Below are 24892 nucleotides of genomic sequence, written 5' to 3'. Positions count from 1 at the left end.
TATCATTGTATAATGAAAAATTAAAATAACGGCTAAATTAGTATAGTATGCATCATTGCCACAATGTGCTAATACAATATTTTTTTTAATTTTATCCTTTTCTCGTTAGTTAGCCAAAAACCAGTCCACGTGTCTCATAAGAACCCTATCGAAACGGGGCCTGAAAGCTTATTCCCACCGCGAGTGTCCGGAAACGGAGTCCCGATCGGTGATGGCTAATGACGGCATCAGTGTGCTCCGAAAACCCCAATATTCGAACGCATCCAAAGCCTTCGCCTCAAAATATCAAAGCAAAAAAAAAAAAGGTAAAAACCTACCAAGGTATGTAGAAAGTTGTACGAATCTTATCTATTTAATGCGTGTAATTCTTGTTCTTCATCTTTCTTCCTTCTGCGAGTCTAATCTTTCGGCGATGTTAATTGATATTTGTTATGAGCACATTCGGACACATCAATATTATGCGTGATGCGAGTTATTTCATTCGAGATTCAAGATTTGAAGCAAATTAGGGCATGTAATTTTGTACATATTGGCTTGGAATTGAGAGCTAGCTATCTCGTGGCAGAGATTCTCAAGAAACCCTAGTTGAGGGCTTCTCACAATTGTTATATTAATACCGAGATTCGGAAATTGAACGGTGGCACGTTTTGCATGCGCATGAGTTCGAAAATTGGAATTTTATTGTAAATCAAAAACTATACGTTTTTTTATTCTAAATTACACCCTTATTTTATGTTGAATGTGCCGCGTTCATTGCATGTTTGTGCTGGTAAACTTATATAGGGTATGTGTGACATGGGCTGTAAGTCTCCAGTTCTTAGAGGGGGATATTGGCTGCCCGCTTAATTTACCGCTTAAGAAGATCTTTATGCAAGGAAGATAACTTGGAAAGAGCTATAAGCTTTTCAATGTCAAGTTTGGTTGATGAGTGTAGGTCATTTATATTTTATCTTAATTTAATTTCGCCTTGTTGGTTGACGGTGTTTCTAGTTAGAACGAGCTTGTGGAACATTCTTGTGCATTATGAAATGATGAATTCAGGAAGATTTCTTTGGTTAATGATTGGGAAATTTGCATGGCTCTCCTTGTACGCGATATTCATCGGATATGGTGTTTTATGGCATCAGCATTTTGGTTACTCCTGTAGCCAACTTTGTTGAAAATTCTTGAATGAGATTCAACTTTAGCAAGTATAAATCACTTTTGGTAATGTGAATGGGTTCATGGAAGTATGAGAGGAGATGTGATCTGCATTTTAATCAATAAGATGTCCCCTCTAGGAGCTGTGTGATGCGAAGAAATGAAGTTCTCGAGATGTGTAGTCAGATTTGCAATGCTAAGCGTAATATGTATGGAATTGATGTTTGAATGCAGAGATCTTCCAAATGCAGCATGAAGTCGGATGTCAAATTGGGTAAATTTTTTCTTCTGTTATAATTGGATATTCATTGATGATGCTCTCTGTATATGAATAGTTTCTTAGGCAAGTTGGGTTATCCTTTTTATTTGTTGCATGTGTACGTCAAAATAATCAGGCAAGTAATAACTTAGCATCGCTACTTGCTAGAGATGAAGTTTGTTTTTGATGTTTATTGGGCCGTTTTAAGATTTTGTGTCCAGTACTCTGGATAATCTGTATATCCTATAATATTTTGCCTTTTTGCTGTATTTTTATACTTAATGAGCACTAACAGTTTCTCTTCGAGTATCCATGTTGGTGGATATCTCAAAGGCCATTGAAGTATAACTGGTTCATAGGACATGCACCTGCTCAAATGCAAAACTTTCTTGAGGTTTCTAAGGTTTTGTTTTGATCTTGAATATGTAGTTATCAGTTTTGTATTTGAGTAACATGGAACCACGTTATCTACCTGTGCAAGATTGCTTATGTACTTGTGGGTTATAGATATAGTATAAGCATTTGTCTGCTACTACACCTAATCTTGTTACTTTCCCTTTGACATTTTCATTTGAGATTCCGGTCTCCTGTTGCAAAAGATTGATATTTAAACATTATGGTGTTGCAGATCCATATACGTGGAGGAATTAGCTTGATTTGTGTAGGTCTGCTTCAGTTGGTGGCATAATGGCCTACGAGATTAGTGAGCTGAAAAGTGAAGTCCCTTACTTGATATATAGGAAATCTTGTTATATTATCTGAAACTAAACAAGTACTTCATGCTAGTTATTTTCTATTCTCTTTTGTAAATCTCCATTTAATTTGTTTTCAACAAAGGTTGCTATTTTATCTGCTAGATCCCATCAGTTCTTTTGTGCCCAGTGTTCCTTAAGAGTTTATTTGATTAAGAAAAAAAATAAAATTTGAAGTGGCATGATATTTTAGTGGCCAGTTATCTTCATCTTTTGCTCCTCATGGATTGTGTGTCCCTTATGTGCAAGTAAATTTAAGCATGCCATAACAACATTCTAGCTGCACATAGTCGATATGCATGACTTACATGCATAATAACTTTTATGACATCCTAAACACTTCACATCTCACAGTAACACTCTTCCCTAAGTCAATTGCGAATTACACATACTTCTTAGAAAACAAAATTTTTTCATAATGCAAAACAAGTTGAAAATGATCTACATGTGGAATTGAGGATGTGAGGTGATGAAAGTTATAAAGTCCCCCTTTTTTGTGTTTGAGACTGTTGGAAATAATACTAATTTGTATTCAGAGTGTATATGTTGGTGCTAGATACTTCTCCCTCTTCCTTATTTGGTTTATGACTCATGGAACCACACTTATTCTATGTTTTATTTGTTGAGTGTCGCAGTGAATCATAGTCTTGACGATCGTCTTTTTTTCCCCACAAGGGCTAGGGTTAAGAATTTAGTATTGGAGCGCGATTTGATAAGCCTTTGGATTAAGTTTCAGCTAGTCCTTGAACATTTGCTCAAAAATGAAAGTTTTGCACCTAATGGATTGGAACTAGAAATAATGGCAGAAAGTAAAATTATCATATGGTATTAAAAATAAAAATCTTTAAAATTGTGGAAAAAAGCAAATTGTTTGACATGTTGAAAGCTTAACTGAAGTTTTTTATTTGAGAATGAAAGTTATTTTTTCTTTTTTACTCTACAATTTTTGTTCTTGTTTATCAAGGTAAGGATTGTGCAAGTATAGATTATAGGTTTTATTTCTGATACATGCATTTGCTCTTTGCATGCAATAAATGCCATGCTTTTTGTCTAATAGCTATAGAATGTTGCTATTGTCTCTGGATTCAGTTCCTACCACTTCAAGCCCCTTAGGAAAACAAATAGCTATTATTACTACCTCTGTTTTATCGAATTCAATTTTAACGAAGTACTAAATATGTCGTCTATTGTGCTATCATTTTTCTAAATTCCTATATCATGTATTTCTTTAGATTTTCACATGCAATGACCAAATAGGTAGATTTCTAGTATGTTTCATAATATTCAGGATTGCACATGCTTCTTAGGCCCTTCTATATGAAAAGTTTGGAAAGACTATCTATTCTTTGTTCTAAATAAGGTTGGGACTAATTGACCGACTTAGGTTCCCTGCTATTGGGGCTCCACCTAAAAAAAGAAATATGCGCTTCTTTGTTACGAATTTTTTTTTGAGGTTCTGGCCTTAATCCAAGCTAAACTCGAACTTACGCCAAGCTTGAAGCTTAGATGCGCTCAACTAACTGAGCCCAACCAGATTGAAAGGCGCTGATTGATTTGAATCTCAAAACTTGATCTCCTTTTACCAAAAAAAATTGAAGCTGTCTATTGATGTTGTGCCTTCCACCATCCCTCCCACTCCCACTCCCTTGTTCTTGACATCTTGATCACTACAACATCTAGATGATCCCAATTTACCTCATTGTCATCGTCGAGTGTGTCACCGCCACAATTGGGCCGACATAAAATGAGAGAGGAGAGAATGATCCAAAGGGAAAGGAGAGAACAAGAGGAGAGAGAAGAGAGAGATGGAGAGATTGGGAGAGAGAGAGAGGAGAGAGATTAGGGGAAATCAAGAGAGAGAGAGAGCAAGAGGAGAGATATTAAGAGAGGAGAGAGAGATCCGGGGAGAGAAGGTGGGGGTGGGGGTAATGTGTTTGGGGGTCGCCAGGCCGGGTTGGGCTTTGGACCAGGCATGGGTTGGGTTAAACATTTATTTGGACTCTACAGCCCAAGCCTAAACTTGAGCTCGAACCCTCTCGCACTAGGCTCAAGGCTCAACCTGAATCTGGCATGGCATGATGGGCTTGCCTAAGTCTATTTCCAACCCTAGTTGATAATTCTGGTCTAGCATGTGTAGATTATTATTTTCCATGTTGCTATTTCTAAGATAGACATTTGTTGGATGCTCATTATTGTCGTTCAATCTTTTCAAATGCTATCTTTTATAAGGATGACAAAGATGATGAGTGCAAAGAGTGCTTTGATCAAGGTTGGCGGTACCGCCTTTTTTGGGGCGAACTGAGCTATACCGGAGGTCGACCAGGATGGTTCCGGCCTTTGTATCGAGATACTGACGAAGGAAGGGGAGAGGGAGAAGAAAAGAGAGCAGAAAAGAGAGGGAGGGGGAGAAAGAGAGAGGGGAAGGGAGGGAGAGGTTGATGGGGCACGAGAGAGAGAGAGAGAGAGAGAGAGAGAGAGAGAGAGAGAGAGAGAGAGAGGGAGGAAGGGGGAGAAAGAGGGCTTTCGAAGCACTCTCTCTTCCATGTTGTTGGAGTTGGGGAGTTTCATTTTCAAACAGGGGCTTCGGCCTTTTTTTAAATATTTTTTTTGATTTTTTTAGGTGAAGTCGACAGCCATTGTCAACTTTACTTATTATTTTCTTTTTTTTTAATTTTTAAATTGAAGTCGGCAGTGGCTGCCAACTTCACTTAAAAAAATTCAAAAATAAATATAAAAAGGGGCCAAAGGCTCTGTTCCGACAACACCTCTCTCTGCCTCTCCCTCCCTTCCTCTCCCTCTCCCTCCATCCCTCCCTCTCTCTCTTTTTCTCTCTTTCCTTCTCCCTGTCCCCCTCCTCCGCTTCTATCTCTTCGTCGTCCTCTCCCTCCCTCCATCCTTCTATCTTTCTTTTCTCCTCTCTCTTCTTCTCCCCCTCCCGTGCTTGTTTTTCTATCGGTTCATGCCGGAATGGCACAACATAATACCGTACTGTACTGTACCACCGACCTATTGGCATAGGTGCTGACCTTGGCTTTGATAGAGTTGCGGAGAACTTCTATGTGATACATTTTGTATTGCTTTGTTCATAGTGCATAAATTATCTAATATCATTTTTTGTATCAGGACAAAATGCCTAGCTCAGAAAGAATATCAATAGTGACCCGTCAACCTTGTAACTATGTACATTGTCATCTTTTGCCATGAACATGCCTCAGTGGCATGTAAAATTTCATTTTTTGGGAGGGCTTAGATCTCAAACTTTCAATGAGGTATTGTTATCGGATCCAGGAGTCATCAAAATTCTTTTTCTAAAGTAGGTGGGCCTGTAACTGTATGGAGAATTTCTTTTATCCATCTTTCTTGGTGCATGCTACAGTTTGACACAGTATGATACCAAGCTTATTTAAATGGAAGATAAATGCTTAGTTTGTGTTATCTAATACTTGTTTGATGCTGTACTTTTTTTATCATTACCTCATCATATGTTGTGGATGATGCATCTTAGTATCTGTTATAAAGGCAGTTTCTGGGAGCCACTATACATACATAAATACTCCAAAAGAATTGAAGATGAACCTGATGCCATTAATGTGAGGATGATTGGTTTTTGCATATCCAGTGTATAGAGTGATGGGTATGCCATTCAGGAATATCCTAGTTTCAAAAGCATCTTGAGTGTTTGAGGTGTAATGCATGCTAATGACGCATTAAGCTGGATCACGAGAAAACTGAGCTGGCATCAAAAATTAAAAGTCACATTTATGGTTCCATCTTTTTTGTTTGAAGATTATGGTATTCTATCATGACATTTCTTTGCCTTCGGAGTTCTTTATGTTTATATCCATTTCTTGTTTTTTCATTTCCTTATATCGTACATTCAAAGCATTGAAAATAACCCAAGAACTCTGATTTTGGTGAAAATGATGTAGAGGTTGGCATAGGTCTGATAGGCTTTGGCATTCTGTTCTCATTTCTGGGTGTTATTCTCTTCTTTGACAGGGGCTTGCTGGCTCTGGGTAATGTAAGATACCTGACCTTGTTTTAATTGTCTTTTTTTCCAGAATAAAGATGTAAATAGAAGCTCATTATGCCATCTTTTTTCTTTTTTCTCTGCCAGTTATTTTGCTTGTCTGGTGTTGGTGTTCTACTTGGTTGGCAATCTACATGGCAACTTTTCACAAAGAAAATGTATTATAAGGTAAGATGAGTATATAGTTGTGTGAAGCACTGAAAGGTTTGTTTCTTTGTGACTTTCAAGATTATAGTCTTTTTACTTGGTTTTGTCTTGCCAAATGCTTTACAGAATATGCAACAAAAGTGTGCTTGAAATTATGTAAGATAAAATGACATCTTTATGAAGCTTTTCATCCTTCCTTTTCTACTTATGTTTTGTGTCAAGAAAGCATGTAGGACCACATCTTCAAGTTTTATGGTGTTTGCTTGACTCTTTCATCATTATCATTAAAAGAAAATTTCATCATTATCATTAAAAGAAAAGGCCCACTCTTGGATTTATGGACAGCCATTTAGACTCATCAAAAAATTAAACTTGATTCAGCAAAGATAATAATGTGAAAGCAAGAATGTATTATTGAGAAGTTTAAACCTTAGGTTCACATGCATGCAACTATGTAAGCAGGGCTATGTTCTGTTTGCCAACCATGATGCATCTTATTGGGCAGATAGGTGCTGTTGGCACATCATATAGCTTGCCGTGCGTCGGTGTTTATGTATATACGTGTATTTTGTGTCTGTTTATGTATATGCATCCATTGGTGGTATGCTGGTATAGAGGCATGGGAAGCATACAATTGTCTCAAGGGTTGCAAATCAAAAGTTTTAGACTAAATAATTGCAATTTTCACAAGTCCTGAGAACAGTAAGGTTCCCTCTCTCTCATGCACATAGAAGTTGTGCATGCGCCGCACACATACGCACACACAGGGGGAGAGATATTTTGCCAAGTCATAGGCCTTAACTCAAGTTTATTGTAGTGTTTGCTCGACTCTTTAATTTAATAAAAAGAAAAACATGTCGTCTGACTCCTGGACACTGGCACAACCAATTAGACTCCTCAAAAAGTTTAACTTGATTCAAAAAGAAAGAAAGAAGAATGTTGTAGTAAGGTTTAATCCTCGAGGGCGTATTCATATTAATTTCAGGTGGGTTTTCCCCTCCATTTCTCTCAAAAGAATATGTATAGATGCAAGGATTAAGCCAAGATTCATCCCTAGAGGGGGCACGTTGCTTGAGGAAACTGTGGCGTTGCTTTATCAATCAATTAAAAGTGTTTAGGGGAAAGGTTTTAATTTTTTATTTTATTTTTTTTGAGTATTCTGTAATTTCAAATTAAAGAGTTGGAAATGCTTGAGGGAAACTACACGATAAAAAATACCATGAAGGAATATGTATTGATGATACTAATCGATACAGCTACTAGATGTACAATTAAAAACAAAAACTGCATAGGTAGGCACATGCTACTGTATTGAGCCAAGATTGCATATGCATATATATTTTTTAAAAATTAACATAGTCAAAGAGGAACTTGCCTTCTGAAGAAAAGATGTTGATTTTCATCAAAAGATTTGGAAAACCTCGAGGCAAAGCAAGTCGTGAGCATGAGAGGTTAATGACGATTTGGAGGAATCCAGCAGCCAAAACAGGTGAGAGATATGAGGTCATTGTGCACTCAGTTATGAAGAATTGTGCTGGTGAGTGGGTGAGGCCATTGAGGAGCTCATTGAGAAAAGATCCCAATTCTATCTTTTGTTTCCATAGGACTTAGAATGGCACATGAGAGAGAGAGAGAGAGAGAGAGAGAGAGAGAGAGTCTTAGGATGATCTTGAATAGGAATTTAGTTGAATAAGGATTCTAATTGATGGTCGTTTATATCTGAAGTTTCCATAGGATTGAAAATAGAAAGAAATCTTATGAAGACTTTCATTTACATGTATACATATATACATATATATACATACACATGCATACGCATACACACACACACACATAGAGACATATGTATGCATATGTATGCATACATATATATGCGTATATGTATGTATGTATGTGTATATATGTGTGTGTGTATGGATATATTGGAGTTTATTGAAGAAATGGTAGTTACTGAATGGTAGTTTATTGAAGAAATGGTAGTGAGATGTCATGAATCTGAAAATTATGGTGAAAATACATGAGTATAAGGAAGCCATAACATTTTAGTGGCCATTGGACTGGACAGGGTCACTGGATTGCAGAGATGGGAAATTCTCTGAAAATTCACACTAATTGCAATTGGGGGGGTTGTGGAGGAGGTATATACATAAACATATATAAATACATACATAAATATATGTTGATGTATATGTACGTATGTATGTATATAATGGATTCATGATGTTGAACAATTTGAAAATAAAAATACAAAGAAACACAGTACAGTGCTATATATATATATATACATACATACATACATAGCCAGACTCATCGAAAGTTGCATAAATATCAAGTCATGCAAATCACATACAGCACACACACACACACAGAGAAACATATGGACACAGTCATCAAAATGCAACGCACAGCCTCCCACGGGCATATAGACACAACATATGCACTATCAGAGGCGTGCCTTTTTTGTGCCTTGATGAAGTTGCCTCGTCTTGAAATAGGTGAGGCCCTGAGGTTGTGCCTGATTGTGCCTTGCACCTCAGTGTCACCTTTAACAACAGAAATTTACGGATTTGCATATAATGGGCGGACTCAGTGCACATGTGCATGCACAGAGGAAGAGAGAAAGTAATGCGGCTTCAACTCCATTGTCTACCTGGGTTTATCAGCTACTTATCCAAGCTTTATGGGTTACTAGGGTAGACTGGGATACAAGCCTGTAAATTTTGCATCATTTCATATAATGAGACCTTGCCATACATTAATGGCTCGATATAGGACTTATGTGTTTCTCAGCAAGATCTCATAAAATGCAAAAGTTAATAGTGATGCTGTTGCATTCATTATGTAAGCAAAGTAAATATTTAGATTAGATTGTAAACTTATAACAGGTGCCTTGCCAATGTCTGTTTTTCAACCACATTTGCTATTGCCCCTTCTCTCCCCCCCCCCACAACAATTCTTTTTCTGTGCTCATTTTCTCCACTGGTGGCTATTCCTTTGCCATGTTCCTTTCTTTTGCCACTGCTTCGATTAACTTATTTAATTCTTTTAAAAATCTTCCTTGGTGCCATCTGCATTTTTGCTTATCACTGCCTTGACTTCATCAGTGGCCTCTTTTCTTTCTGCTGGAATGTTTCTTCTTTATAGTCTCCTTTTGCTTTTTTTGGAGCCATGAACATCCAAGCTCCTCTAAAGTGGTGGACCGAGAGGTTCCTCTTAGATCAGGCTAGGCATGACTGATGACAACTTCATTTTGCTAGGCCTATTCCTGCTAATGTTGGCCCACCACTAGTTTGGGTTTGCACTATGTTATTTAGAGCAAGCTTTAGCTTGCCAAGTTTTTGCTTAGCACGGGTCCAATATGTTGATGCTTGTAGTCGATGCCCATGCATCACTCAACTTGCAACTTACACCTTTGGCCAACTTAGTATGCATATTTTGATAGTTGGTGCCTTACTAAGAAGCATTAAAGGGGATTTATGTGATTTTCATTAATCACTCTGCTATTGCAGGGTTCTATACCTTTTCTTGTTGGGCTCTTTCTCATATTTGTCCGTTGGCCTATAACTGGTATCATCTTGGAAATGTGTGGCTCAATTGTGCTATTCAGGTTATTTTCTGATCTTTAAAACTTGAGATCTTAGAGTATATGTTTCAATGATATTAACTTCTCAGCCTCCATTTTCTCTCAAGCAGTGGCTTTTGGCCTTCTATCAAGGTTTTTCTTTCTCAGATACCAGTGATGGGATGGCTTCTGCAATACCCTTTTCTGGTAAGATGGCAGCTACATGATCATATATAGTGAACCTACTTTTTCATATACTTGATTTCTTTGCAATTAAATAGTTTTTTTGCCAATCTAAACTTTGTTACAGTTCTTCAATCGCTTGAGGCAGATGCTTGGCTGAAGATATACTGGTGAGACTCTTTATATTAATATAATTAATAATCTAATTTCATTTTAGAGTTTTCAATTTAGGTGGCAGTTATTTTTCTTCAAATACTTTTCCAGCTATAATTAGGGTAGAATGTTTTATGCTGTTGTTTTACTATGTGTTTGTAGGCATATATATATATATATAATACTTTCTTTCTTGATCTATACTGGAGATCTTGTAAGGGGAACTTGACTGGACCTATGGTTCTCAATAGGTCCCCTCAACTTTTCGTTCCTTTCACATTCCTTGATCTTTGTGTCTATAGTTACATGGTTTCATGATATTTGAATTTTTGGCCGTATGTGATAGGAAAGAGAATTTCACTTATTCCGTGAAATTGCATTTGCACTCACATAGACATGCATGCATGCTGGGGCTTTGGATTTTTGTTCATTACCACTATGTAATTGTGTAGACAGTCTTGCCGATCTGGTTTGCAAGATTCACAATGTTATGCAGCCGATGCCAACACAACTTTGTCCTCGATTAAATCCAATGAATTGTTGCTCAGATTACTGCATGGTGGTGGATGCGGCACCTACAGATGTGTCATGACACATGATATCTTTCCTAGCTTTTGTTATTGATCTCGGTTGACTTTGATAACTTACTTAGTAGCACAAGACATATAGCCTTCTGACATACTATATATGACTGCATTTTGTACTCGTTATGTAGGATGAGAACTTTTTGGAAGGAATGCCTTTGTAGTTGTCTCTTTCAGTTTTCCTACAAGTTCTGACATTCATTTTGGAGCAAAATATGAATCAGGACCACAATGTCCTCCATGACATTGAACTATTTTGATCAAAATGTGAAATTTCTATCAATTGGATATTTCATTGGGTCCAATGGTTCTGGGGCCTTATAAAAGTGTGTTGTCATTTTTGGTTCTTTCAGTAAGATGGCCAAATATGGGAGTGTATTTCACTTGGTTCTTTGTCTTATTCTACAAGTTTGATATTGACACAATTCTTTATACTAGTTATCATGTTATCCTTTCTCTAAAAGCTTTCTGCAAGTCCAAGAAATTTGGAGTGTTGCTTTTTGGTTACATGAACTTTAACCACAACTAATAAGGTAATCTCCTTACTTGCCAACTGGTCATAAAAGTTTCATGATAAGTCCCTCTCTTACCTATGTTTTCCAAGCTAGGATTTTGCCACCGGTTTTATGACATTGGCATCAAGATGATAGCTAATCCTAGAATCTGCATAATCCTTTGATGGAGCTTTTGCAACTTTCAGCTGTACTTGTATATAACCCAATAATATATTGTTGTTGTTGATGATGAATATAAAAACCAAATAGTATTTAATTTGAAGATTTTAGCTAGATGTATGGCATTTTTATTTGTATTATACCACGGGAGAATCCTCGAATAAATTCTGAAAAGATCTTTTTCAGTGTTGTGTAAATTAGTGCATACACTCTGATATTAGTATGCGGGTATATTATGAGTCTATATATTCGACCTTGCTTGTATACATATGCAGATTTCTCATATTGTATATTTATCCTCGTACAAGTGCTAATTGCATATATCTCTCAAAAAAGCTTTCTTCTTTGCAAGGTTACCCTTGTGCATCATATTTGTACTCGAAGGAGTCTACGTCCCCTTCAGCAAAAAAAAAGGGTGTTTATGTCCCAAAAGACTAAAATGCCTTTTTGTGGGGGAAAAAAATGTATTCCAATGATATTCACTTCTAGGTTAGGATTTTTTGCCTAGTGTCCTTGCAAAAATTTCTTAATTCTATATTCCTCCCACCTTGCTCTCGTAAACCTCTTGCCCTTCCCACACGGGGTAGCGCTCTGGTGGCTTGGCTGAAGGACACCCTGCTGCCCTCTTTTTATTGAGGTCAGGGCGAGAATGATTGCCAGTCAAGACTTGATCAAGGTCGGTCTGCTCATGCTTAAGGGTGGCAATTTATGATCCAATCCGTCAATCTGACCTGCTTTAAGTAAGTTTGGTTTGACATAAACATGTTTGGGTCGTAAATGAATCAACCCGTTTAAACTTGTTTATTAAATGGGTTAGGTTCAGGTTTAAACCTTTGACTTGTTTAACCTATTTTGATTCTTTTATAATTGAATCGGGTTATGATCCGACTCGTTTAACCTGTTTGAAACCTGCTTAATTTGTTTCTGACCTTTTTAACTCGACTCGCTTAACCTGTTTAACCTATTTAAATCCATCTAACCTGTTAAAAATCCGTCTAACCCATTTAACTTGACTTGACCTGTTTAATAAATGAGTTATGTGGGTCGGACGAGTTATCTATTTAATAAATAGGTCAAATTTAGATTTAAAATTTTGACCTATTTAATAAATAGGTCGGGTTTGGGTTGAGCTGGTAAAGTCGAGATCAATCAACTGGGATTGGATCGCCACACCTGGCTTTCCCGGTGAAAAAGAAAAGAGTCGCTTTCCTTACTGAATTTTTGACTCGACCCGCATTTGACCTGATTGCCACCCCTACTAGTAGTCATGCTATGGAAAATAATTTTCATTCCACACATTTCTACGTTCATATCTAAGACGAATAATGGTTGGTCCGGCCCCGTGAGGAAACTTACGTTTTCTCTTGTCGAACGAAGCAAAGAAATTAGAGGATGCTTAGCCCTCAATCATGAACTTTTCTTCCCTCACCTTCATCTGGTGGAGAAGGGCATTCTGTCGAACATCTAGAAGATGAGGGTGGAGACGTTGGTCTTGGAGCACACGTCAAGGCCGCTTAAAAGCCAAGGATGAGAGATTGTTGATCTTGGAGGTACAGGTCTTCATACACTTCCATGTCAAATTGGAGCTATATCAAAATTTTCCAATTTTCTCATCAAAACCACTCACTACTTACATTCCAAGAATCCGTAACATCTTTCTTTATTATAATCGCATCAGCCCTTAGCCATTCCTCTCAACCAAGAGAAACCAAGCCCAGTTAGCTTTCTCATCTCTCCCATGACATCCCAGTAGCACCCCTCACCCTTCTCATTCCCCTACTCCTCTCCCTTGCCACCACCATCCATATTGGCAGCATCACCATCTATTGTGTTTAGCACACTGTTGAGGGCAAACTCACTGGCTCCAATCTTACCCCTTTTGACATTGTCATGCACGATGGCATGGATTTCGAAATTAAGCAGTGGGGTGGCAACTATTGGGATGAGCTTTCATTGCCTTTGCTGCTTTTCAGCAGCCAAGATAAGGTGTACTTCGCGGCAACACTGCAGTGCCTGACATTTGGTCGAGCACTTGCACACGGCACCACAGACATGAGGTTGAGGTTGGGGGCTAACCATTCAAGGATTGAGGGGTTGGAGAGCATGAGATATGAGATGGGGAGTCTCCATGGTGGTGGCATCATGGACATAGCCAAAGGTAAGGGTGGTCTAGGCCAGGGTGGTATTTCAGCGAAGAGGTGATGCGCATCACAGAAGTGGTTAGATTTGACTCAGCTCTTTAGTTGGTCATTTTCTTCACAAGGCAATGAAGGTCGAGTGGACTAGATGGAATAGTTTTGAGAGGGAATTTTAGTCATTTTAATTAGAATATCAAATTTAAGTATAAGGTTATGGTGCTTACTCTAATTTCACCAAATGGACTGTGACAGCAGGGGTGTTTGTGTGAAAAGGATAAGCTTTCTAATGGTATATATATTGCATTTGAAAGGAAAAGATGCAGTATGAAAAATTTGCAGGGTTAAGTGTTTGAGAAACCAAAGCATGACCTGTATAGGTTTGAGGCTTATGTTCATCTATGATTGCTTCTACAATGCGGCCACAAAGCATATGATAGCCTAATTCTTGAGTCCTTGACCCCCAAGGACAAAATTGATGATTTAAAAGTTAAATGGATTATTGAATTAATATAAAATTTGGGATGATCCTAATACTTGGTTGCATGTTTACTATAACCATATGCCAACCAAAGAGCCTACAAAATTAACAGAAAGATTTTTTGCTATTTATCTTGGAGGCAATGACCATAGTATTATATCTTGAGGTCATTGGGAGTTTGCTTGACCGGTTTGACCATACCTAGTTAAGTAAGTTTGTGCTATTAATGAAGTCTATCAGTTATATAAATTTTATTAGAAGTATATATTTTATTGATGTTCCTTTCTCTTGTAGTTAAATGGTCAGCAGCAGTAGTGGACATTTCATAGGAATTGCTATTTTTTAATCAATTATTAGACGAACAATTAAAACTTGAAGGGAAGTTTTAAACAACAGTGAGGCATGCAAAGTTATATGGCTCAGAGTGTTTAGGCAATAAAGAGGGTTCAAGAAAATAAGTTGAACATATCATAAAAAAAAAAAAAATGTTAGGATGAAAATGTAGTAAAACTAGCGAAGATAAGTAGAGAAATAAGTATGTTAGAGTTTAGAAGTTGCACAAACTAATAACAGTGATGGAAAATCGATTATGATGGTATGGATATTCATTATGAAAATCTAAGGAGAGGTACTTCAACTTGTGTTGAAGGATAGAGAAAAAGAAGGTGGTCTTTGGTAGCATGGATGGAGGTCGTGAGAAAAAGATACAGAAAAGCTTGAAATGATATCAGAGGTGGACCCTAAATAGAATTTATTGAAGAATGAGGATCCGTAAAGCCAAGAGGATAAGGCTGGATGGTTATGATTATAATTTTATGGATTAACAATAGAAGCCTTCACTTTTGGGAAATTCTATTTTCTCGACTTTAGGTGCACTAAGGTAGTTCTACTCATTTGGCATAAATCAATGGAGCTGCATAATTGACTAGTCATCTTGAATTACAGATACAGGATAACCAATCTCTGTTGCAAGGGATATAAATTGTTGACACTGTAATCAGTCTGCTAAGCAAATTTTCCACATCCCATGAATGTGATAATGTTGCTAAAAATGAGGTTTGTGATCCATAACCAATCCAAGGTGTTTTTTGTTGAATTCTTATTCAGAAATGGTGCCTAAAGCTTTTGAAACTGTGGAATACCGCTTCGCTATTGTGGATACAATGGAGGTAGATGATACAGCCTTCATAAAACCTTCAATTTTTTGCTCTGTGGATCTTTTTGCACAGTTATGCTTCAGAAGCTTTAGTTTTATGGAGACTTACAGTTGCAGTCCATTTACTGTTCGTAGATAGTCCTCAGGAATCTCAAGGTTGATGGTTACAACTCTTTAATATAAAGCTTCCACCACAGGGTGTATGAAAGCTTAACTGAAGTGCTGCTCAGCATAACCTTTACCATGCATTCTTAGCATCATTTGCTGATGCTACGTGCTATCCCTTTCGAATGCTCCTCAGGGTCAGGCTGATTCACATGTTAAACCAACCACCAGGGAGAACAAAATGCAACAGTAAATCATTCTTGTTCTTAATGAAGTGAGTTGATAATAGGCTTTATAAGTGAAGCACTAGAAAAATGGTACGATCAAATTTATTACCTTATTCCCTCTTTGTTCAACTAACTATAATCTTAAGATTTTACAATTTTTATCTGTTTAGGGCTTGCTTAATTTCTTTAGAAATCTTTCTTTGCCATGTCTTCATTGACTAGAGATTTTTTGTATCATGATGCTACTTTCAACAATTCCTCAATGCTTCCTCAAAACCTATCTTTATCTTTATCTTTGTTGCACTTGACCATTTCAATGAATTCTCCATTTTATCATCTAATTTTAGACTTTATTTGTTCAGTGTTTCTAAGGAATTGCCTCTGGAAATTTCAAACATTTCCAGGATGGTGTCACTACCTTGATAAAATTCTAATCACCACTTATCTTTCTATTGATTTTGCGCCTTCCTTTCACACCATTTCCTTCCTGATGTGCATCAATGTTATATATATATATATATATATATATATATATATATATATATATATGTATGTATGTGTATATATATATATATGTGTGTGTGTGTATGTGTGTGTGTGTGTGTATATATATATATAAACCAATGGTTGATGTTTTAAATGCCAGGGTTGACATGCTGAGAAGGATGAAATTACAGTAAAGCCTTAGAAATCTATGCAAGATTTATGACTCTACCCAGTTAAGATTTATATTTAACTATGAAATTAATATCCACAGAAATAGAACAAAGCATTTGGACTTGATCACCATAGATGGTACTATAAATTGTCTAATTTGTTGTCCTTCTGAAAGTCATTTTGCACTGGACAGCCATTATGCTTTTGATGCTTTATGTTACATTTGGGAAGTTTCAGGCTTTCCACAATTGGTAAAACATTTTGGCATTCTAGCGCGCAGTCTTCACCCTCTGATGGTATGGTTCCATCAGCTCTGAAAGAGAGGGTCACTGCTCATATTTGTCCCGTTGATTTCATAATATTCACTTTTTGGATAGCTAGTTCGCAACTTTAATACGGTACTTGTGCTGCAAATGTGCAGGTGGCTTTTTCCACCAATTAAGTATGAATTTACTATGCTGTTTAAACCTTGTTGTGCAACCGCACATTCTCCAATTAGATTGTAACTTAAAAACTTTACTCACGAACAAAAATCATATGGGGCGGGCATTAGAGAAAAATTATGAAGTAGGTTTTTTATTTTGTCATATGTTTTCTAGTGCCCATTTTAAAGAAGAAACCTAAAAATTATAGACTCTTACTAATAGAGTCGTCATCCGGTAATTAAAAAAAAAAAAAAAAAGGAAAGGAAATTATGCGAACATCCTCTTTCTTCCTCATTTCCAAAACATACTTTTTACTGATATATACGACATCGTCAAGCAATACATACCAAGCAAATTAGTTATTTAACAAATCAAAAAATATATCTAGATAAATCGATATACAGTTTCTAGAACATGAGGTTTACCAATACACACCATATGGTTAGATGATACACATTTAGCAAATTAGTTATCTAGTAATCCAAATATACACCTTTAAGCAGATTGATGCATAGTTTTTCGAACATCATATCTACTGATACACATTATATGGTTGGTGATACACACTCGTCAACTTTCTGATATATATTGTAAGCTTATTTGATACATACTTAGTAATGATACAATACATACTTTTAGTTAAATCGATACATAGTTTCTAAAACATGTTTTTTACTAGTATATACTACATGTCCATATAATATACATCAAGTAAATTAGTTCTAGCAAGTCAATACATACCTTTAGATAAATCGATACATAGTTTTTAGAATATAGTGTTGATCAGTACTGGTGCATAGTTTTCTAGCATTATCTAACATAAAAAATTATATATGCACCATTTCTTACATTCTATGAACTCTCAGGTGCAAAGATTTTAGAAAAAAGAGAGATTTGAAGGAGAAGAAAGGGAGTTGAGAGGGGAAGAAAGAACTCACGGATGGGATAGATGGCTTGATAAGGAAGATCGATGGAGAGGCTTGATGAGGAAGAAAAGGATACAAACGGTTTCTTTTCGTGGACGATCTTTCTTGGCATGCACAGTTTTTTTTCTAATTTTTTTTAAGTTACAGGATTAACGGACTCCGTTAGTAGGAATTGTCCTATCCCGACTTTTGGATTTTCTCTTTCTCGTCCTATATGATATTCTATAATGCCCACCCATGATTTTTGTTCCTTGTTCACTCCATATCTGATATGAAAATTCTTGTGATTGTTCAATGGGATGAAATGAAAGCCATCTCTAAATTTTGTGGCAGAAAAGTGAAGGCAGTAAAGGTCAGCATGGAGTTTGGCTCTTTAAATGACTGGAAGACAGTAGCTGAAGCAAGCATCTAACTCCGTTGGCCAATTACTACCCTCTTTTAAGGAAGAAACTTCCCCAGGATAGGTCCTGAGGGCATTCCTCAAAGCCATTCTGCATGTGATGTGTGCTTTGAAGAATTGGAGTTGGTGGTCATCTTCACAAAAACAGGGATATGAATAAATGCTGCATTTAAAATGATTGTCACTTACGTGAAAAGCTTGATTTCTGCTGCAGCAGTGAAATGATCATTAAAAGATGATTATTATGGAATTAAATGCAGCAGAACTGCACGAAACCAAGTAGAATAGCAGTAGGTTGGTTTTCAATGCACTGCTCATTTGTTGGTAGCTGAAGTGTTTTGATGAGGTTCATGAGGTGGTAAAAAGAGAAACCATTCGTTTCATTCAATGATCCGTACCCGCTGCAGAGACGCTTCATTTTCTTGGGAAACATTTATCCATTTCTTGGCACCATGCATTACTTTCATTATTGTTATTCATTATTAGGTTTTTTTTTGGAGAAATATTGTTACTGATTATTATTACCTCTTATCTTTTTTAACCTTCATATTCATCAGCCACATTGACAAGTCAACAATACATTGCGTGACCTAGAAAAGATATTGGTAGATTCAGCGTCTATATATTCTATCAATGGAAATAAATATCTAAGGATCGTTTCATGTGCTTCCTAAGGCATTATTATCATTAGCACTACTCAAGTTTGGTGTTGCTTTTCTGATTTATTCCATATTTAATTGCCTTTTTTGATGTCTTGCATAAATTTATCAGCGCATTATTGCAGGATATTTCTTGGATTGTAAGAATAAAATGTGGAAGATGATACACAATACACTTCCTATACAACTCAATTGAACTCAACTAAGCCTAGACACCAAAATAAGTGGGGCTGCAATGTGAATCTTTTTTTTTCATTCCACTCCGTTTGAGGTCACATTTTTTGAAAGATGTAGTAATATCAAATCCTTTCTTATTACCTTATTGATTTTCAGTCTATTTCTCTATATATTTTTTTCTATATATATCAAAATCACTCCTTTGTATTAGTATATCACTTGGCCTACATTGTACGTATCTAAACCATCTTGTTATATTTCTCTCCATTTGTTTTTGATTTGTGCTACCCTACGTTATTTAAAGAATAATTTTGTTTCTTATTTAATTTTTTTTATATTACCATACATCTTCTCAATATTCTCATTTTGCCTGCACATATTTTGAAAATATTTATTTTCTAATTGTTTAATATTCTATACTATAAAGTATTGCTGGTTGTACGTGGTTTTACAAAAAAAAATTTCTTCAACTTGGCAGGTATTTTATAATTATAATATTCCAGTTGTACTTCTTTATTTATCCAACTTGCTTTAATCCTAAGGATAACATCCTCTTCAATCCCTCCTTATAAATAATCATTCTCAAATATAGAAAATAATCACTTTTAAGAAGTTCATGATACTTAATTTTCACTTAACTTCATCTCTATTTCTAATTTTGCTAAAATTACATTTTATGTATTCTGTCTTAGTTCTACTGTCTTAGTTCTACGTAACCTACAATTTATGAATTCTAATGCATTCCTCTACAATTCCAACTTATAATTTAACTCTAATCTTAGTTTCATCTACCAAGACTGTGTCATTTGTAAGTAGCATGCATGAAGGAATATGTCTAGTAAATTCATCCATAACTAGCATAAAGAGGATCCACGGTGTAAATCTATTGTAATTGGAGAATCATTGGTGTTACCATTAATAATTCTTATACTTTATATTGTTCCATCAACCTTCAAAATACCAAAACAGCTTCCATAGTCGACTTTTCTGGCATAGAACCAAGTTGATTTTTTGATATTTTTGTGTCACATCTCATTCTGTGCTCAATCATCCTTTACTAAAGTTTTATAGTATGATTTCTGAGTTTAATACCATGATAGTTGGAACAATGCTGAATATTGCTTTTATTTTTATAAATTAGTACTTTGTACTCTTCCTCTATTTATTTAGCATCTTACCGGTCTTTAAGATTTTATTAAATAAATTAGTCAATCAAGTTACATTCGCGTTACCTAAATACCTCTAAACCTCAATAGTGATTCTGTCAAGTCTATATTTTCATCTTTTCATAGCTTGAGATACTCTATTCGACGTGTATATTTAATATTACTATTCTTAATAGAACTAGTAATGCATCCAGAATCATTTGCATAGTTTTTATTAAATATATTATCAGAACAACTCATCAGAACAACTCATCATTTTTCTTTTATCTCATTTTTCTTAACTAAAATTTTTCAATTTTCATTTTTGATGCATTTAACATAAGTCAAGTTTCTAATTTTTTCTTTCTCTTAGTCTTGTAATCTTATAAATATTTTTTTTCCATTCTTATTTTCCAACTTGCAATATCTCTTCATATGCTTTGAATCTAGCTTCGTGTACCATCTTCTTGACTTTATTCTTAGTCATTTGATAGCTTTCATATACCTCTCTATCCTTACATTTAAATAGTTTTCTCTAAGACTGTTATTTTGCTACTAAGTTTCTTTATTGAACTTTCTTATTATGTACCAAGTTTTCTTACTGGATGACCATTTTCTTTTTGATTCTCCTAACACCTTTGTAGTTATTTATGTTAGTCATCTCTTCCCATATGGTATTGATTTTTTCATCCTATTTTTCTTCCTTCAACATTTTATCTTTAAAAGCTATTTATTTCTCTTCTTGCAAATTCTACTATCTAGTTCTCGAATTTCTATTCTTTAGCCCTTTTCTTCAATTTCTAATACACATCCAAAACCACAGGTTTACGTTGGGTGGCTAAATAGTTACCCAACATAATATTACAGATTTTATACAGATCTCGATCAGCCTTTGTATTAAAAAAAAAATCTATTTGAGTAGTATTACACCCACTTTTAAAAATTATCAAATGAGAATTTTAAAGGAGGTGTTAGTTATTACTACGCCATATGCCATCATGAACTCTAAAATGAGATTTCCTTTCTTATTTCTATCTCCAAAACTATAATCTCCTTGCATTCCTTCAAACTTACATCATATTTTCCCACGTGCCTAATTGAATCTCTTCCAATAAATATTTTTTCTATATTAAGAATATCTTGAATTAGTCCATCTATGTCCTAAAATGTTCGTTTATAATATCATTCGATTCTACTTGAGGAGTATAACCATTGATGACGTCGATAGACTCCTTTCCAAATACTAATTTTATCAAGATTATTCTATCTCTTACTCTCTTAATATCTATAACCTCATATTCTAAACTCTCATCTATAATAATTTCTTCTCTATTTTTATTTCTATCCTTCGCAGTATATCAAAGTTTATAACCCACTATCCAATTTCTTTTGCTTTTTCTCCTATCCACGTAGTCTTTTGTAGGTAAGCTATGTTAACTCTCCTCTTGGCCATTGTATTTATTAATTCTATCAATTTTCTAAACAACAATCTTATATTTCAAGTTGTTAAATGAATTCTACTTTTTTGAACTAACTTCTTTATCTGTACCCATCCATTAAAGTGTGAGAACTCTTGCCTACTTGTTGCTGCATTTGGGTGCTTAGTGTGGTATGTCCCTTTTAAAGAATGTCCTAGTTAACCTTTACTCACTTTTTAATACAGTCAGAGTCCGATCCAACACGTCTCTTGTAGAGGCCGTCCCAATAATTTTCTTATATATATTTATATTCATAGGATGCAACTATAATTTTAGGATGGCTATCAATATACCACAACTTTCTTCTTTTTATCCATGCTTAGGACTGATTATATGCGAAATGTAGATGGTGTTCCATGCAATTCCTATTCAATGATCAATTTTTTTAAAAAAATCCTATTCAATGATAAAAAAATAAATAAAAATCAAATATCTTTAAACAATGGTGACCTGTGGAAGCTAATAGTGTTGCTGATTGGATTGCGAGTTATTGTGGCCAATCATATTAGAACTATATTATGAAACTTTTCAATAAATCTGCCTGCCTAATTTTTGAATATTTTATATTCTGATTTCTACCCAAAATATTGATATTCTGATTGGATTGCGAGTTATTGTGGCCAATCATATTAGAACTATATTATGAAACTTTTCAATAAATCTGCCTGCCTAATTTTTGAATATTTTATATTCTGATTTCTACCCAAATATTTATACTCGTATTAATTAAATCATCTGGCTTAAAAAAAAATTGATGACCCAAGAGAGGGTTGAGCCATTAACAGGCAAAGGCTGTACGTTTTAGTAAACAATATTAACCCAAAGAGAATTTCCTCAAAAGGAGTTAACCCAAAGGGAAATGCTTACATAACTAGGTAAAATACTCAACAACGTGGTGCTAAGAGATTTACCTGCACCTGGCATGACTCTAAGCCAAAGTGATCCTGACTCAACCGAGCTGGTTCAGTAGCCACCTTAGGATGCAAATTGGGACATGCACATAAGCATCCATCAATGGTACTCAATTAGTATGCATATGATGCCCATGCATTCTACCGCCCAGTCTTCATTGTGTACAAGCGTACCACCTAACTAGTACCCATGTAGCAACTCCCAGCCCATTAAATAGTCCTCAATTTGGGTGGGCAAAGTTAAGACTACATGCATGGCATCAGCATCGCAGGTCCCACTTCAGAGCTGGAAGGGCAGGACACGGGAGTTCTGCATCGCGAGGGAAGGAGCTGCATTTGATGAGTTCTGATCCTTACGTAATCATAGTTTGACCGTAACATTACATACGAGGATCCATGCATGCATGTATTTAGTCCCACATTGGTTATTCACTAGTATATCTTAGGTGAATCAATGAATCTAAATAATATTTTTTGGCTAGTCATTTTAGGTGAGATTCTCGATTATTATAAATAGTATCAGAGCGGATCTGGTTCGGCAACGGTTGTGATATTTGTGAATCTTTAGCCCGTGTTAGGACTTAAACGAAATAGTATGTAAGGATTTGTTTGCAGGATAGATGTTGTGAACTTATATAGAATCAAAAAATCTAAATAATATTTTTTAGCTAGTTATTTTGGATAAGATCTTGAATTATTACATGATATATGTGATGATAGTTTGACCATGACATGTATGTGTGACCTCTCCTTAGGGATGCATTGAAGGCACCTGGGTCCTCCTGTGGACAGGCCATGTACTTTATTTTATGTTCCATCGCATTAGACGTAACGTAGTGTTGGCGGAGCCAGCAAGGTGTCGAGATTGCACTCGGAAGTCGGGAATCCGCTTCATGTTAAGGGATGGAAATGACATATGAAACAAATTTTTTGACTTTTATTAGTAATTAGAAAATTTTGTAAAAAAAATATTTTGTTTTATTTTTTCCAAAGGCTAACTTTGTTTTTATTAGTTATTTTATTATTTATTAGAATATATATTTTATCATGTTGCACAAGTTTAAATTAGCCAATTGTGCATAACTAATATAGCTTGGCATGCATGGTTTAGTAAAGTTTTTCTGGTACAATTACAATCGACCAAAATGGACTATATTGTAAGAGTAATTGAAAGTAACCCATCTTTGTTAAAATGAAAATAAAATTGATTTTTGATCTTTCAAGAGATCCTAATAATTAAAAGTGAAAAGCAGAATCATGACTAAAATATTTTTATGATGCAAGTGGCACCGGAAGCACAATTGTCGGCCTGGTCAAGGCACAATGTAGATGCATGGCTAGGTGGATATCCAGTGTCGTCGAGCATATATAGTTTAAATTACGCTTTATGATTAGGGTTGTTAATGCTGAGTCACACCAACTACTTGACTATATGGTCATGAAAATGCTGGTTCAAGCTGTTTTGATACTAGCCATGGAGCTAGTGTTTGTTTACTTTGGATAGTATCACTCCTTGCCACTTGGATGGTCAAGCCTCGAGAGATGATATATGGTCGAAGGTGTAGATCTCCTAATTAAAAGAAAAAAGAAGGGGAGAAAAAGATGTTTCAATATGCAGTGCTCCAAACTCATTCAAAGCTTGGCTAGGTTATCATCTTAATTGGAATTGGTGAAAGTACAGCTACACATAGGCATGGCATATCTAAGCTTGGGCATCAGCCAAGTCTAATTCATATTGATTTAGATTAAAATTCGATTAATTTGACTTTGAATACCATGTTTTCATTCAACAAGATATTTTTTTTGTTTGTTTGGTTCCTATGGAACTCAAACTAGTCCGTTGGAAACGTGTCTTAGTTAATTTATGAAAAAATACAAATTGCGAGCACTGATCAGTTTGGATTTTGTTCCCAATGCATGTACGCAATACATGCCATACTTATTCATAACATGTTTGATTATTTATTTGAAAATCTGTACTATTTGCCGAGCTTCTTCTTTTTCTTTAACATGGCATTCAAAAATTTTCTAACAACATAAAAATTCCCAAAAAGTTTACAACACAATATTGTGTGTCTATATATATATACATAAAGAGAGAGAGAGCGTGCTACTAGACTTGGTTACACTCAACAAGATCTCTATTTAGAATTGATCAGATCTAAATCGGACAATGAACATCTCACATCAATGCTCTGAGCTATTGGATATAATATACTCTCTCTACTATTTACATATTAAAAATTATTAGACTCAAAAACTTCTAGCCTTTATATTAAGTGTCAAAAATTGGACATTCTAAATAACATAAAATAATGCATTTTTTTTTGACCACTTGATATATAGGTTAACGATCTCCAAATCACATAATTTTTGATATGTAAATAGTATAAGGGTAATAGATTACATCCAACAGTTCGGATCATCGATATAGAATCTCTATCTTCCGATTTAGACCTGACCGAATTTGAGTACAAATTCACTCGTGTGTGGCCAAGTCGAGCTAGCTCTCTCTCTCTCTCTCTC

General features: G+C 35.5%; 1 protein-coding gene across 9 annotated transcripts; it reads left to right on the top strand.

Annotated features, from left to right (window-relative positions):
- The first annotated feature begins 184 nt into the window (after positions 1–184).
- LOC103708551 (Got1/Sft2-like vescicle transport protein family) lies at positions 185–18462 on the top strand. 9 transcript variants are annotated; one of them, XR_015972577.1, is made up of 9 exons: positions 185–305; positions 2028–2114; positions 6081–6172; positions 6269–6349; positions 9838–9935; positions 10022–10097; positions 10201–10243; positions 15208–15269; positions 15392–17891. XR_015972577.1 is itself a non-coding variant. In XM_008793518.6 (8 exons), exons 2-7 carry the CDS (start codon positions 2087–2089, stop codon positions 10231–10233), a joined length of 408 nt encoding a protein of 135 aa, XP_008791740.1. In that variant the 5' UTR covers positions 186–321; positions 2028–2086; the 3' UTR covers positions 10234–10243; positions 17537–17891. The 9 variants fall into 9 exon arrangements, 7 of the variants coding, with proteins under 7 accessions (XP_008791740.1, XP_088565721.1, XP_026661008.1 ...); XR_016398188.1 differs by having other exon boundaries at positions 220–1802; positions 15396–16081; XM_008793518.6 differs by lacking the exon at positions 15208–15269 and having other exon boundaries at positions 186–321; positions 17537–17891.
- The last annotated feature ends 6430 nt before the right edge of the window (positions 18463–24892 follow it).

Source organism: Phoenix dactylifera, chromosome 13, assembly GCF_051530095.1.
Source record: "Phoenix dactylifera cultivar Ajwa chromosome 13, Ajwa_hap1_PhDact_Kaust_v1.1, whole genome shotgun sequence".
NCBI lineage: Eukaryota > Viridiplantae > Streptophyta > Magnoliopsida > Arecales > Arecaceae > Phoenix > Phoenix dactylifera.
This window is presented reverse-complemented; position numbering and strand designations above follow the sequence as displayed.

Bases quoted from the DNA above. Each gene is read 5' to 3' on its own strand.
- LOC103708551 (XM_026805207.4), top strand. From the start codon at position 2,087: ATGGCCTACGAGATTAGTGAGCTGAAAA. The intron at 6,173-6,268 runs GTAAGATACCTG...TTTCTCTGCCAG, and splicing joins GCTTGCTGGCTCTGGGTAAT to TTATTTTGCTTGTCTGGTGT. The intron at 9,936-10,021 runs GTTATTTTCTGA...TCTCTCAAGCAG, and splicing joins GGCTCAATTGTGCTATTCAG to TGGCTTTTGGCCTTCTATCA.